Here is a 17,238-nt window from a genome sequence, read left to right on the forward strand (position 1 = left end):
TGCTTCAGGAAAAGGGTGGAAGAAACATTCCCGTTCTTCTCCCAAGTTGGATGCCAAATCTTTTTCTTTTAGGAAACGTCGTTTTCAGCCTCGTTTTTCCCCTAAGAAGTCTGATCCTTCGAACTGGGGTGGGTTTAAGAAGGGGTCCTGACAATCACTGTGGGCCTGGCATAGGGCCGGTTGGGGGAAGGCTGAGACACTTTCTTTCAGTTTGGAAGGAGAGTGTCAGCGATCATTGGGTGCTGGACATTGTGGCCAATGGTTACGTCATCGATTTTGTTGTGGTGCCTCCAGATTCGGGGGTACATCCCACTCATCTGCCTACAGGAGGGGCGCGGAGAAAGGCATTGTTGGACGGAGTCCGGGACTTACTGTTCAAGGGGGCCATTTCCCGCGTTCCGCTGGAAGAAAGGGGTCAGGGCACTTATTCGGTCTTATTTCTAGTTCAGAAAGTATCAGGGGGGTTTCGGTCTGTGCTCAATCTGAAGGAAGTGAATGCTTGGATCAGGACGGTGCATTTCCGCATGCTGTCTATTCAGACTATCTTTCCATTGGTCAGTCATGGGGACTTTCTGGTGTCACTGGATCTGCAGGATGCTTACCTGCATGTGCCTGTGGCGAAGACTTCTCAGAGGTTCCTGAGGTTTGCTGTGGATCAGGAGCACTATCAGTTTTGTGTACTGCCTTTCGGCCTCAAGTCTTCTCCTCAGATTTTTACGAAGGTGCTGGCTCCCCTGGTGGCTTTGCTGCATTCAGAAGGGGTGTTTATTCATCCATATCTGGACGACATCTTGATCCATGCACCCTCGCGGGCCCTGTTGCAGAGGCAGGTGGCCCAAGTTCTGGTGGTCCTGCAAAACCACGGGTTTTTAATCAACTGGGGAAAATCAGATTTGGTCCCATCCCAAGATCTGGTTTTTCTAGGGGCTCAGTTTCAGACTCTTCTAGGCTTGGTGACAGTGTCAGGAAAGAGGTTAGGTGTGCTCCAGTCCATGGTGAGGGAGGTTGTGTTACGGACTGCCCCCGTGCTCTTCTGTGGTTGCGTCTGCAAGGTCATTTGGCATCTGTGATATTTCTGGTCCCTTGGGCGCGTTTCCATCTGCTGTGCTTAATGACCTGGTTCCTGAGAATGTGGACGCCAGGGTCCGGTTCTCTGATGACCAGGATTCCGGGGTCAGGATTGATTCGCAGGGAGTTAAGATGGTGGTTGGATTCCGATCATCTTCGGGTAGGGGTGTCTTTGTCTCCTCTGAGCCCGGTGGTGGTGACTACGGATGCCAGCCTCTCCGGATGGCTGCTTGGATGGGGTTGACACAGATTCAGGGGTTCTGGTCCCCGCTGGAGGCCGATCGGTCATCGAATTGGCCCGAGTTGAGGGTGGTATTGTTGGCTCTGATCCATTTCCAGGTGTCCCTGAAGGGGGCTGTGGTTCTTGTTCGGGCGGACAACTTAGTGGCCAAGGCTTATGTCAACCGACAGGGGGGGACCAGGTCGAGGGCTTTGTTCAGTCTGGCCAGGAGGATTTTTGTGTGGGCTCAGGAGTGGGTTCCTTCTCTCAGGGCTACGTACATTCAGGGGGTGGTCAATGTTCGGGCGGATCTGCTGAGCAGGGTGATTCCTTCCTCTCAACTTTTCTCCCTCCGGAAGTCACTGTTTCTTCATCTGGTTCGTCTCTGGGGTCTTCCAGTGCTGGATGTGTTTGCGTCCGTGGAAAACGCGAAGCTCGGTCGCTTCTGCTCCCGGTTTCGGTTTCCTCAGGTTTGGGAGGTGGACGGGATGTCGTGTCCTTGGCCAAGGGGCCTTTTGTATGCTTTCCCGCCGTTTCAGCTAATCAGGTCTTTTCTGTTGAGGGTGCGGCTTTTGGGGGCCAGGGTTATCCTGATTGGGCCCCCTTGACCGAGGGCGAATTGGTTCCCATTGCTGCAGCTGAAGGCATCCTGTCGGATGTGGCCTCTTCCTCTTTGTCCGTCGCCCCTGGAGTTTCCCTGCCTCTCGATGGGGTCATTGAGGAGGTTACACTTGACGGCCTGGAAGTTGAACGACGGGGTTTGACGGGTCTGGGGGTGCCAGTGGCTTTGAGTTCTACTTTACTGGCTTCCAGGTGGCGTTCCACTTTGCTTTCGTATGGTAGGCAGTGGAAGGTTTTTTTCTTCTTGGTGCTTAAGGCATGACTTGGATCCTACCTGCGCGTCTATCTTTGATGTAATGCAGTTCTTGCAGGATGGTGCGCAATTGGGGTTGTCAGTGGTGTCTCTGCAGGTGCAGCGGGCGGCTATTCAGGCGTTTAGAGGTCCGTGGCGTAATCTTCCGGACGAGGGTCGTTTGATGCCTAGATTTTTTCAGGGGCTTCTTAATTTATTTCCTTGCCCTGTACGTTCTTTTCCTTCAGGGGATCTTGCTTTGGTTTTGGATGTTTTAACGGCTGCCCCTTTTGAATCACTGGGGGACTGTGATTTACGCCATCTTTCCTTGAAGATATTCTTTTTGGTGGCCATTACTTCGGCCCGCCGTTTAGGGGAATTGGGGGCCTTGGCTTGTTCTTTTCCTTTTTGTAAAAATTTTCAGGATCAAGTGGTTCTTGTTCCGGTACCTTCTTTTATCCCAAAAGTCAATTCTTCTCTCCATGCTCGCCAGGAGGTCATCCTTCCTTCCTTTTGTCCGAATCCCTCCTCGGTGGAGGAGGTTCGTTTACATTAGTTGGATGTGCGCAGGGCTTTGTTGGAGTATCTGCGTGTGGTGGCTCCTTTCCGTAAGGGTGATTCGCTGTTTGTGAATTTCAGTCCGGCCCGTAAAGGGGAGAAGCCTTCCGTGGCTTCCTTAAGTCGGTGGGTGAGATCATTGATTCTGTTGGCTTATTCCTTGAAAGGGGTGGTTCCTCCACAAGGGATTCAGGGTCGTTCTACCAGGAGTATGGCGGCTACGGTGGCGGAGCTTCAGGGGACTTCAGTGGTGGAAATTTGCAGGGCCGCCACTTGGGCCTCTCCTTCAACGTTTGTTCGGCATTATAGGCTGTCGGACTTGGGTGGTTTGAAGTCGGTATTGGGTCACTGAGTCTTATCCTCTATGAGGTAATAGGGGTGGGGTATTGGTGTCCTTTGTGCATGGTAATAAACTTCTTGCAACTCAGTGTCCGTCTCCTGTGTGTTTCTTGCTATGTCTCATTGGTTGAAAGGAAGGCGAGGGAGGGACGGGAGGTAATGCGTCCATTTTCTTACGATAATGGCATTACTCCTAGTCCTACTCCCTCGCCTTCCTTTCCGTTCCCTCCCGCCCTCCCGGTACGGACTGTCTGAGTTGCTACCTGGGCTTGGTTTTTGTACAGGAGGGGGTAGAGGTGGGGAGGGTTTAAAAGGGGAAGGGAGGGTATAGTGGGAGGCAGGAAGCCTCATTGGTTTAAAGAAAGGCGAGGGAGTAGGACTAGGAGTAATGCCATTATCGTAAGAAAATGGACGCATTAAAGCCCTGCAAACTTGTGGGCCAATCGCCACCAGAAAAAGGCACCAACCTGACTTTTTCTGCCTCCCTCCAGACTGTATGCTTCACACCTGTGTCGTGAGGGTCCCAAAGATGAACTCTATGACTTTCAGTAGGTACAACACCATACCGTACCTAGAAAGATGTACTCCATCGTCCCTAAAAAACTACACTGCCTGATAACACAGGTTAACATGTTCCACTCGGCCAATTCCTTCATCTCTGCAGAAGTGTTGCATCTCCCTATTAACTTTCCTCCTTGTCTTGTCTATAGCTGCTGGCTTGCTAGCTCCTCTCTAACACCTCCTGGAAATATACTGAGTCCAAGCTACAAAACATCCTGACCACTGAGCATTGATTTCTCTCAAGTCCTAATTCATTGCCCTCAATAGAGCCAAACCTTTCTCCACCACAAATTAATTTTCACCTCAATTTAAAAGCAAAACATCCAGGCAAATTGTGCTGTTCATTAGCTTATTCAATTTAGGCAAAAGCTCCTTCTCCCTCATGCCTCCTTTACTTTGTCATGCTACCGAAAGGGTGGTGTTGTCAAACACAAGGTTCTGTCCCAATGCACTCTTTTCTGCTTCCTGATCTACTCATTTCACAAATGAATGGCCAATGTTCCAAACCGCCAAATGCGCAGCCAACGGGCCTGGAACCGAGCCTCGAAAGATAAAAAGGTGTGAGCAAAATTGTGGCAAACTATGGCCCATATTTATACTTTTTTAGCGCTGCATTTGCGTAATTTTTTTATACAAAGGTGGCGCAAACTTCCAAAATACAATTGTATTTTGTAAGTTCACGCCGCTATTGCATCAAAAAGCGGCGCAGATGCGGCGCTAAAAAAGTATAAATACGGGCCTATGATTCCAACATTTCCCCTTCACTGGATCTGACATACCTCTGAAAACAATTCGATGACCATTTACCCAATCCCACAATTTGATCCCTTGACCAAACCCTCCTGCTCACTTCTGTTCCTACCCCTATGCAAAAAGAATGAGTACCAAAATCCATAGCCACCAAACACAACCTTTCAAGCACTTTTCTCAGAAATTCTAGGAGTTGAAAGGCGGTGACTGGTTCCCCCTAATCATGCATGAAAACCACCTCTTTTGGTTCAAGCGACTGATCTTTACATTTTGGCCCCATGTTACTGGGAACAAGTCCTCCACTCGGTGGGTCAGTAATTTGACCATTGTACTCTTTGACCTCTGGTCAGTTTTGGACAAACGCAGGTGGATTACTACCCCATCTGGCCTAAAACGTACATCCTCCCATGAAAGATCCCTGCTACCCTAACCCCCCAACATCTATGACACCTAAAAAGTGCCCAAAAACATCAGTGTCATCAGTGTGGAAAATAAAATGGATTCTTTTTGTAATTAACAAACCTCGGGCAAACTACTTATTACTTTGAAAACAAACCTGCCAAATAAGGGGCCTCCTCTTTCGCAGTGCACAACCTTGTCCCCTAGCCCATCCTTCTAAGATTCCCTTGCCCAATTCCCCTGCCAAAGGCACGTAACCCAAAAACAGCTTCCTCATAAGGGAAATGCCCACCCGTTTCCCTGCAATCTTGACTCTAGATAAACCTTTCTCTGTCAAGCCTAAAATGAACTGCACCACATCTACCCTCTCCCAATTTCTGGAACATCGACAAGCCCCTGAACTCAGTAATTCTGCCCATGCCTGGTGATATCCTTTATGGGTGAATGCAGCCAGGGACCCTACCACCAACTGGAACATCCTTAGTCTCCTACTGTCCATAACTCCAGTGGCATGTGAATCTTGCCCCTGTCTGCCTCTGTGGCCAGTCCATGGAACCTCTTCCACTGTGAATAAGACAATGTATCTGCAATGTCTCTGTACATGCCTGGTACATGCCTTGCTTTGAGCAAAAAATCGTACCCCAAGCATTCTCGCACAAAGACCCACAGCAACCTGAGTGTCCCTTGCTGATTGTTTGTTGACCACTTGCACCACAGCCACATTGACTACTCCAAAAAGCACCTTCTTGTGCTCTAACAACTTGCCCACAATGTGACAGCCATCACTAAGAGACACAACTCAAGAAATGCGATACTACGTCCCCTTTGTTTCCAACTGTCTGGCCATTCTTCGGCGCACCAGCTTCCTTGCCAGTACAATCCAAAATCTATGCCCGAGGCATCTGAGTAAATCTGAACATCTCATTCAAACTCCTGCTGTGACATGATTGGAACGCAACTGAAAGAATCCAAAAAGAAGCACCACATTCGGAAATACTCCCTAACCCCTGCAGATAAGTGTACATGATGGTGTGGTAGATAAAGTCCTGATAGTGCCAATCCCAGTCACCTACAAAAAGTCCTACCCACCCTCACAACTCTAGATGCAAAACTCAAATGGCCCAAGAGCATTTGCACCTCTCGGACTGTGACCTTTGGCTTTCCCAGCATTGTATCAAACAGTACTTGCATCCCTACTTTTTTTATCTAGCGGAAGGCGAGCCGCTATTGCCTCCGAATCCGGCTCTATTACTAGGAAGGACACGGTTGTCACTCACCCCACCATCTTCACTGGTCCCATAGGGACCCCAATGTCCTCCATGAGCTCCTGACAAATTACCAGCAAGTGCTGGCAGTCCACGGAACTGGAGACTGTTACAAAGTAGAAATCATCCAGATAGTGCATGACCTTGTCATACCCAGTGACCTGCATAAAGAGCCACTCCAGAAAAGTGCTTAGCTGCTGCAACAGTGCACATGAGATAGCGCACCCTATTGGCAGAGCTTTATCCACATACCAGTGCCCATTAAGTTGAATACCCAGTAACTGAAAATCCTCCGGATGTACTGGTAGTAATGAGAATGTCAATTTTATGTCAAGTTTTGGGATATAAGCTCCTGCCCAAGCTTGTTCTACCATTGCCATTGCTACATCCAGTGAGGAACAAGATGCAGATGACACCTCTTCCCAATGAAACCATTTATTGACTGTCCTTCTGGCCATGACAGGTATTCTATCAGTCGGAAGTGCCCTTTCTCTCTTTTTGTCACCTCCCCAATCGGGGAAACGATCAAGTCCTTCATTGGCCATGCGTCAAATGGACTGGTCATTTTCCCATTCTGTACCTCTTTCTGTAATTTCTCCTGCACCACCTGTGGGTGTGCCTTAACTGACCTCAGAGTTTCCACCCAACATCAACCCTTCAGGCCCTCGTAACTCAATTTGAATCCCCATTGAAAACTCACAAAGTATCACTGCATTTTCTCTTGTTAGAGTAAGAGCACAACCAGAATGTCAGCCTGTCCAACTTAACCGGAGTATGAGCTTTTTCCATCAGATCCCTGTGCCCCGACCTCCTTGTAGTTCCCTGTGCCTTGCACCTCAGTCCCACCTGTAGTTTGTTGCCACTGGGTAGAGTTACCACCTGTCTGCCCCCTTCGCATGCCGCCAGCCTTCCCGTAGCAATGTGCAAGGGTGTACTTCCCTGAGCACTTTGAGCATTCATGACTGAATCTACAATACTCCCTTGTGCACATCCCCTTGTTGAAGTCCCAAAAAGCCCAGTGGGAGCCTCCTTGGGTCTAAGCAGCATTACCCACCCATCCCCGGCTAGGACAGGCCTGATAGGGCTGATAGACTATGGGCAAGCCGCTCACTGTAAAAATAGTCTTCCCAAATTTTGCCAGGCCCACCGTATGTTGCCATAGGTCCGAATCTATTTCCCCCCATTTTGCCTCAGGATCAAGGGCCAGTTGTGCCCTGGATTCATCATCGTACTGGACCCAATCATTTCCACCAAACAAGATTTGGGCCTTCCATATAACATCCATATACTTAAACAAGGGTTATGCTACATTCAGGGTATTATTCACAATATACACTGTCATAAATGCCAAAAATACCGCTGTTCAGTTTTCAGTGGTCATTAGAACCCATAAGCGTTTTACCAACTCGTATTCCTCCTCTTTTGAATCCTCCTTGGCCTTCATTTCCTATGCAGGAGCTTGAACATTTCTACATACTTCCCTTTCCAATTTTTTTTCTTTAGTGAATAACATCAAATGAGCCCCCAGTGGCTTAGTTACCCCCATGTATGGGAGTTTTTGTATCTTTAGTTCCTTAATTTTCTTTCCCTCCATTTCAGTTGCCTTTCTCTTCTCCTCAGTTTTGGAGCCTGACTCCCCTCCCTCATGCCTGTTGCACCTTCATGCCACCACCTTCGGTCCGATGGACCCAGCATCTCACAGTCTCTTCACCTCTTCATGCCATGTGTCCATCTCCACACTGTTTGTCACACCAGCCACACCCCGTGGCACCTGATGCCATACCATCCAGCTACCATCATCCTTACCCTGATGGGCCATATCAAACCCTCTCAGTAATTCCAGTGAAGTGAGCCATCAGGACCCATCCTGTCTACCTTCTGACGATGCTCTGTACCCCTCTTTTGGTCACTGTGGTGAGCCCTTCCTGGACCTTCTTGTGCCACATGGGCCGGGTCCCAAGACACAGTCTTGCTGGCCATTCTGGGCCATGCCTTTACTTCACCCCAGGGTGTGTGAGCCACACCGTGCTCTCCTAAGTCTATTACCCATCATAGGCTAAAGACCTGAAATGAAGAATGTAGGACCGGTATGCAGCGCCATGAAATTCCTATCGCCTGAGCTTGACCATCCCTGTCCTCGCTAACCTAGCTTGACGAATAGTGCCTCCTGTGCTCTTGTCCCCGCCTGCTACCTTTGGAATATACTTTTTGTGGTCTGACTGTATTAGACCCCTTTTACCCCCAAGCACTTCTCATCACTTCATCCGAGCATGGCAGCTACAAGCACAGATGCCAGGCCCTTCTTTGTGGCCAGGTTAATTTGGCAGGCCAAAGAAACACCCTAGTCCCCTTTGTGACCTCTCCCTGTCTGTTGTTCCCCGGCCCCTTTCTGGGGCACTCCCATCTGCCATCTATATTGGACACCCTTTGTAGCCAGTTCCACTATCCAAGGTCACTTAGAGTTTGGACCCGACCACATGGCCTCACTGCCATTCCTTGCTTTCAGGCTGAATTCTTCTACCTTTGAGGGCTCCAGGCCTTCAGCACCCTGCTCAATTGGAACTCAACCTGCCTTCATAAGCTCAGGCCCCACATCAAGGATCATAAACAAAGTCGTCCTGCCCTCAACTAGTTATTTGTATCCCAATGCAGGCCTTCGGGTCTGCCCAGTCACTGACTCCAAATCAGGCTCCAAGTCATAGCCAACCCTCTAGTCACTGACTAAACCCTCCCTGCCGGGCTGTTGAAAACTGCCAGCTGAACCTCCCCCTCACCCTCCTGCACTCATTGTATGGCCTGTACCCATGAGCCAGGGCTACTGAGCTCCCTGGGCTGCTCCACATACTGTCTTGACGCTCATGGCCGGTGGTCCCTCCCTTTCCCCACCCCAGCCTGCTTTCGCTGCAGGAGCCGCTCCACGCGCTTGCTGTGCTGAACTTTGCTGGGATGTGAGGCAGTGAGCTCCCAACCCCCCGCCACTTGCGGGTGGCCCTTGTCACCTACCTGGGCCTCTCCTGTGCCTGATGCCTGAACACATAGCAGGGAACTTGCCAGGAAAGCAGTGGCCAGCCCACATGAAGTGTGCCTTACCAGCCAAGCCTACTAGGCAGATGCATCACCTCCCACAATCAGGTCCAGGAGCCCAGCTTCTTTCTACAGAGCACCTGTTGAACTCTATCTTCTGCCATTGCATGCTTGATACTTCAGACGCCGCAGCTGTGCCATGAAGGTAAGGGGGTAATGTTCAAAACACCTAGCAAAGGTAAGTAATAAAAGAGGAAATGCTAATCCCAAGCAATATTTCACTCACTAATGATGTTCCTGATGCTAGAAAACAAACATTTTCCTGTCGGTAAAATGGCTGCATTTATACGCTTTAGGCTACATCCTTTAACTGAGGTAGCCTACGAAGCCCTGTCATCTAGAGTCCGGCTTGTACCCCCAATGACCCTGGGGTACAGACCTTCCTCCGGTCTGCTGTCTCCCAAAACCCCATTCTCAGAGAAAATTACCAGCAATTTGTGCCCGTTTTAAGGTTCTCCAAAGGCCTGGAAATAATAATTAAATCGAACTTTATTTAAAATTGCCTGTATTCTTTTTAACATGGCTTTTCTGTCTTTGTTTACTTTAATCATCTGTCAAGGATTATTAAGGCAGTGCTAAAATCCATTTTAAAGTGTTTTATTCTTGTCTTTACTGCTTATAGTATGTACTGATAAAGGAAAAACACCAGCTTTAAGTGATTGTTCTAATTTTTGCACTGTTGAGATGATAAAATACTGGTCATACTTGTAAAAAGAGACAGCCAGGTGACAACCCTAGGTGTAACATTGCCAACCACAGAATTTACACACCCCAGCATGCCAATTATTCTGCGTGCACATACACATTCTTCTCACATGACCCACAGTAGAAACCAGGAACTCCTTCTTCCAAGCTGTCTAGTGAAAGAGCATAATTTGTCTTCACCATTACGCTTTACTGGGAGAAGGGTAATGAAGCATATAAATGGCTTGTGTAATGTGTGAAACTATATCCATGTAAATGTGGATTAGTAAAAGACCATGACACTGCAGTGCTTCTATGACTAGAAATATAAATGTAATATGTAAGCCGCATTCAAGCAATGTTAGTCAAAAGAATTATAAATACTTCAGTACCTTAACAAATTATATATCACTCTTACTTTTCTGTGGTGTTTAGGACAACTGCATGTGTAAACATATAACCAAAATGTGCACTTTTATTTTTATTGTCAACGCTAGAATTAAGACCTACACGATTTCTGTGTTTAATTTCAACATGAAGTTTGCCTTCTTTGTGCATTATATTTCTTCCTTCTGCAGGTGTGACAGTACCAGACTTCTTTAATGAGAAGAACATGGCTAAGTATGGATAAGGAAGAGATAGCATGAGATAGGTTGTCAAGGACCAAAGCCAGTAAAAGGGAGCTGAAAAAACAAACTCCCTTTTGGGATTCCTGAACTTGACAGTAATCCAAGGTCGTGCACCAGACAGAAGAGAGCAAAATTTACTTGGATGTAATTCACAATGGTGCCCTGTTAGTGGAAATTTCCTTGGCTGTGATGTCAGCTACTGGAAGGTTTTGAGGTTAATTAAAGTGTTGTTTAGTTAGACTGAAATTCAGATTCCCTTTTCCTCTTGACTAGAGATGACCTCTACTTTCTGTTGCACTTAGTGGCTTTATGGTGCTCACATCTTTCTTAACCAAACTTCTCCTAAGGTTTTTTAAAGCTGACATCTTTCTCAGCACTTATCTTTAGTCTATTGGAATAGTCAGAAATGTAAATGTAATGATTAGGCAGGAAAATCTGAACTTGAATGTAAAGCATCTTATACGTTTTCTTATTTACTGCATTGTTGCCTTTGAGATATTGGTCTTTGACATGCTAGTGAAATTTAATGTTGTTCAACATTTTGATTCTCCTTTGGTGATTTGTTTTGAGACTCGGTTTATATGGGTTTAACTCTGAGTCTGTACTAAATCTCATTCTAAACTTTAAGTTTGCCCCTGAGATTCAATGTGTGACCGAATGGGTTACACTGTCATTTATTGATGTGAGTGGATGTGGTTTCTCTTTGCCCCTTGGGACTCCTAACAAAATTCGTCAGACTCAGAAGATTGGAAAAAAGATAAGAATTGGATTACTAGTCCTTGAAGGTTTCAAGCTTGCTTGCAGTATAAACAGTTGCTCAAACCCCAACTACCCCTGGTAGACTATGGGCCACTTGAAGCACTAGCTAAGTAAATCGTTATGTTTTTTTTTAAATGCAGTACTGTCTTGTACCAGGCTCTGTTCCCTGAAGCCTGTGCACAGTGATTCATTTGTAAATAAAAACGTGCCGGTGCCCTAAACTCTCCTCTAAAACACGAGGCTGCTGCAATGAAATGTGAGAGCGCAGAATACTGAGGCAGCGTAATCCTAAATCCATCTCGGGCCTCTTCGATCCATTTACAGCCCGTTCCTGCCACTTCAGCTCACTCTTGCAGCTTTCGGCTTTCTCCCTTTGTGAAGAGTATTAGTTTTTCTCTTCCTCCATCTTTCCCATGTGTATCTTTTGCTCAGAGTAAAAGCTTGAGGCAGCAAAATAAGTGCCGGCCCTCAAAAATAAGTGCAGGTGCTCCACAACGGAAACCACCGGCTCAAATTAGGCACTGCCTGGGCCGTTCTCCACCTTCAGAGGTAAAGAGACACACCTCATTGCAGGGATCTACCTCAAGGGAAAATATGAAACACTGTATGGTGGGTGTGGGAGGGGTGTCTGCCCTTCACGCAGTGATTAACATATGATGGAAAAAGAAAAGACCTCATGTCCAAACTCGGAATCATCGATCTCGAAAAACAGCCAGTTGTAAAACGAATCACCGCAGAGTTCGAGGTCAGCACGATTACCTTCTCCTAGGGTGTAACATTCCTATGCTGCCCTGCGGGAAACAGGTTTGTAAAACCAACTCTGGAAGTCACATATGAGGGGAATGGAAAACATGAGTGGCCAGCTCTTACTGCAGCCCTCGCGCCTTTTTCTGTGCTTGATCTGTTTGCAGGTGTCTTAGCTACTGTCAAGTGTCTCTGCCGGTCTCTATCCACAGTATCTCCAGCAGGTCGTGCTTGTTCACACTGCTAAGCAGCTGTCATCATTTTGTCATGAACAGCGTAGCAGACCTGTACAGGAAAACCAGTTTCTCCCGTCAGACTCCTGTGGCTTCTCAGCCCTTTAGCAACCATTTCTTAAGGCACTGATTTCCGGCTCGGTTCACATCTTCCTGCTCAGCGTTGAAGACTTAAACAGCTCGTCATAGCAATTGCTCTACTTTCATTAGAAGGAACCAGAGGGAAAAGGATATGGCAGTACCCGGCCCGTTGATTGCGGTTCTCTACATAGGTAAGTCTGTGCCCTCCTTCCCTTCGGCGGATGTTAAGATTTCTCCTACCCTTCACATAGGCAGAGGTCAGAGTTTGTATCTCCTTCACCTTGTCACGGGTAAGAGTTTTAGTTTTATCACCTAAGCCCAGGTAAGAGCTTGTAGCTCCTTCATTTAGGCACAGGTAAAAGTTTGTAGCGCCTTCAGTTAGGCATAGGTAACAATGTGTTGCTAGCATAGGTAAGAGTTTGTGGCTCCTTTACCTAGGCATAGGTAAGAGAGTGTTGGAGTTTGTAGCTCCTTCATGTTGACACGGGTAAGAGCTTGTAAGACTTTGTAGCTCATTTCCCTAGGCACAGGTAGGAGTTTGCATCTCCTTCACCGAGACATAGGTAAGAGTTTGATCTCTTCTTTCACTGGGCTCAGAAAACGCTTTTTTGGTCGCATTCCTATGGGCACAGTCTGGATGGAATGGTTATAAGGGACACAACACAATACATTGTCAGGCTGGAAGACAGTTGTTGCTTTTAGGGTTGGATGGAGTGATAAATCCCTCCCAAGCCCTTTTGAGAAAAAGAACGACACAAATGTTGTGTAGATGAATTAGCAACTTGTTTGATGTGCATACTCGGTCCCTTGTGAGCCTGGCATTAACTGTTTTCCTGAGATGATATTTCCCATTCCCGCCCTGACCCACAATGGGGCATATTTACCTGAAAGTGGCACATCAGCTCTGATGCACCACTTTTCTTGCATCACCCTACACCCCCTAATGTCTCCATGGTAGCAATGTATTTACTATACAGCACATCATGGCACATGTTAGGACAATAGCATCACATTCTTGCCGCTATTGTGGCGCTTTGCTGGACTAGTGTAAAAAATGTCGATGCTAATCCAGCAAAGGTCAGGGACGCCCATAGGGTATAATGACAGTGACACTTTAACACCTGCCCTGAGTAGGCATTAAAAAGGTGGAAAAATGGTGCAATAAAATCTTGTAAATTCCACTACGCCATTTTTTTGGGCATCCCTGTGGGGGAACAACCCCCTTGCATACATTATACCTGGCACAGGTATAAAGTGGCGGAAGGGGTTAAAAAGTGGCACAATGCATGCATTGCGCCACTTTATAAATTAGGCATGCGGTGTGGGCCTCCTTAACGCCACCTTACCATAAAAAAAATGATGCTAGGGTGGCACAAGGAGGCAATATGGGCTTGTAAATATGCCCCACAGTTTTTTTTTACCAAGAGGCACAACATGAGAGGTATTTCTCTGATGATTCTGTTCCAGTGCCCTCATGTACATTATAGCTGGATACTACAAGTGACAGAAAACAGTGACAACCTTCTTGAAGCAAGTAGACAAAGGTGGAATGCCTTTAAATGAGAGGAATTTTGAATAACTTTTTAATTTACATCTGGGGATACTTTTTTCCTTTTACGACATAAACACATCATTAACATTTCCCCAAACCTCAAATCCTTGTTTTTACTCTGTTTCACATAAAAAAGATAGTATGGCTGCAGATATGTAGAATGAATGCAGTCTATGTATTGTAAAATTAAACAACCTTGTTATGCAGATAGGAATTTCTGACTAAAAGATGCTAGTCTCCTGTACATCACTTTAAAAAGACATGTAGTTCCGAATGTGTGCTAAGGTGGAGAGAGCCTCCTGCTTTCTTGTAACAAACTCTTGTCATGCCAACATATTAAATCACTGACATCTTTCCTAACTGCCAATAAACAGCTTAGCAAGGAATCACGGTTCTGAAAAAGTTAGTCCTCCCTTTGATTGTTTAAACAGCATCATAATTAAGCTGCCTAACCTGTCCTTTACACTTCTGCTGGGTCTGGCCTCAGGCATTGTGATGTCATAGTTCAACTATAATAAGCTATTAGAGTAGAATACTAGGTATTTTTTTCTTATTACAGGTGTGTAGACTATAATAAGAAAATTAGACATGTTTTTACTTATGTATCACAGATGTCCACGTATTACAAATCCAGTCTATAAAAGTAGCCTCGCTTTAAAGTTGTCTTTGTTAAGCAAATCATATCATATCTCAAGATGTTCAGCAATCACAGATGAGTTTGAATATGTGCGACACACTTCAATTTGCGCCTAGGTCTTTTGTAAAACCAGTTGATCAGGATATGGCACTTTTCACTGCTCATCGCTATTGAGGGTAGGGTATTTAATTTGTTTGACTGCTGTAATATTCTCATCTGTTTGCTATGTCTCATGCTTCATAACTCTTAAAATACACCAAGGTAAATTTACATCTATAGATGTCTTTGATTACGATCATGTTTGTGTTGTTGCGCACGCAACAGTGTATATTATAGTTCCTGTTTTGTTACCTGCTTGGGCATTGAAGTATTGTAGGTAAGGGTGGGTTTTGGTGTAAGGTTTGTGTACGGAATCAATGACTCATGTGGAATGCTGTACACTGTCGCAGAAGTGTCGCAGCACAATATAGAGACAATGATGAATTGCGGGCTTGCTGGAAGAATGAGTTTTTTGAGTTGAAAATATTTTATTGAAGTTCAGATAGCACAGCAAATATACCCCAAATATCCAGGTAAGATATTAAAACGCCAATAACAGAATTAAGACTTCAAATATTGATAAATAAGGTAAAGAAGATTTACGAACGACAAGAGGCATAAATAAAGAGCTCATTGTACGTACAAAATTCTAGGGTGTTTTCAATAGACATCCAAAAAGAAGTTCATCAAAATAACTGGGTTACATCATTGGAGAGTAAGGAAAGAGCATAATGTTGATTTCTCGCTCAGTGAAATTCAGCCATTCCTACAAAGTGTTAAATGTCAGACAACTGTGGTGGGCCAGATGAGTAAAACGAGAAGTAATGTATTTATGATACAGAGATCTGCCACAATGCAACAGAATTTTGGAGTTTCATTGTATAATTTGATAACTAAATTCCATCACCTGATTAATCAAACAAATGACCTACCGGGAAAAGGAGCCATATATTGCAAGAAAAGTATGCAATGTGTCCCAAAAGAATGAATAATGGCCCATGTATTTTATCACAGCTCATCTACAGCTAAAATGGCCAAACAGCATTAAAATAACCCATGGTTATTCCTTTCTGGGGTAAAAGCGAAAACGTGAGATTATGCCATAACAGCATTTGTTCCTGCATACAATCCTATTAATTCGTTTCACCCATAAATCTCCTACACATTATGCAGATGTGAGTATATAAAATTAACTTCTGAATTTCTTTCTTGCTTCACATCATCAATAGCTAAAGTGAAACCCTGACAATGTTCATGCTACATGTCATAGACTCGCAGAACCTTGCTACCTCTCCCATCACTCCCTGAATGTATGGTGGCCTTTGACAATGTTCAGTGCTCTGCTGCCTTTAAGCTAGGGCCTCACCATATCAGTATCACATACACATATGCATCCACACATGCAGGTCTGAAACCCACCATACTTCTACTTTTCCTCAATGTGAAACTTTCTCAAATTCCTATGCTTACTTCTCAAGACGTGCGGGCCAGAATGTCTGGATGCATCAATTTTTTATAAGACAACACTTTATATAACTGCCCCTGTATATATTGCTAGACATTATACTGTGGTTAAAATGGTCTTAGAGGCCATTTTTTCATTACTCAATCTGTTCATATGTTAACTCAACTGAACTATACTAAAATAGGAGGGACGATAATGTCTATTGTGCTTTAATATTCACCATCTCCCCTAGTTTAAAAAATGTGCTGTGGACAAACCTGTTTGGTATTTTGGCATTTGGAGTTCCACTTTTAGACCTATCCCAAAGTTCTTGAAATAAAAGATCACCTTGCCATTTCATCCAATAAAGATAAATAAGTTTGGGTAACCCAGTCCCGACAGATGCAGCAGTTGTCACTTTCACTAGGATCGGGCGTTAAGTTCCCACATGAAGGGCACAGCAAAGGAATTAGTGGTCCTGAACTTGAAAAAGAGGGATCCACTACACACTGTTCGCTGGTTCACCAGACTTTTTTTCTGATGTCGTGCAGCAAAAAAAAGGCACAATGATATGAGCTTGTCCATGCTGGAGTAAGCATTATGACACTGTTGCAGCTGTGTCAATATGCATGCTCTGTGCTAATAGGTACGCGCATACACACGAGTTAAGACTTATGCACATGTATACGACACTACACATGTGAGCATTATTTAATTTATTTTCCATTCCAAGATGAAAGACCCGACATGGAGCAATAAATACAAGTTTCAGTTTTATTTATATAAAAGTATTTTTTTAAATCTGAGCAGACTAGCAGCATGTAGCCGCTGCTGGGTCCATGAACAAAACTAAAAAGAAATTGCATTGGGCGGGGTGGGGTGGGGAAACAATGGAGAACTGGGTGTGGGGGAAGTCAGCGCAAGAGTGGCAGCAATGCGAAGTGAATGAGGAAGGGATACCTTTGATGGGGGCTGGGGAGGTAATAAATACAATAACCAGCAAAAATAGTCACCGTGAAGTATAACAATGAGTGAAATTGGGTGGAGAAGAGGAGAAATAAACACAGAGTGCTCTGGGGTTTTGTGCTCACATGCAATAGCAAGAAATCACATGAACACTCATGGAGTGCTTAAAGAAAACGTCGTTCCCTGAATGAAAGCAGTGGAGAGGTGCACAGCATCCATTCAGAAGGATGATAAAAGGTTATGTTGGGGTGGTACATACACAAGAAAAGGAAAGAAATCAATTGAATAAGAAGCAAGTAAATTAGAGAGGCAAGAAAGCCAATCAATGGCAAAGGATGGGATGGCTTTAACCCCACAGTATGCTTTTGGCATG

At 45.4% G+C, this 17,238-nt stretch overlaps 1 protein-coding gene and 1 long non-coding RNA gene across 4 annotated transcripts in view; one reads left to right on the forward strand and one right to left on the reverse strand.

Annotated features, from left to right (window-relative positions):
* Positions 1–17,238, reverse strand: part of LOC138304303 (uncharacterized) — a 182,339-nt gene that overhangs the window by 125,645 nt on the left and 39,456 nt on the right. The window lies entirely within an intron of this gene.
* LOC138304302 (serine protease 27-like) overlaps positions 12,198–17,238 on the forward strand; it is a 422,171-nt gene continuing 417,130 nt past the window's right edge. Inside the window, exon 1 of the mRNA XM_069244254.1 lies at positions 12,198–12,418. Within this exon, the coding sequence (XP_069100355.1) occupies positions 12,379–12,418 (40 nt within the window). The 5' untranslated portion in view covers positions 12,198–12,378. The remainder of the gene's footprint in view (positions 12,419–17,238) is intronic.

Source organism: Pleurodeles waltl, chromosome 7, assembly GCF_031143425.1.
Source record: "Pleurodeles waltl isolate 20211129_DDA chromosome 7, aPleWal1.hap1.20221129, whole genome shotgun sequence".
NCBI classification, from domain to species: Eukaryota; Metazoa; Chordata; class Amphibia; order Caudata; family Salamandridae; genus Pleurodeles; species Pleurodeles waltl.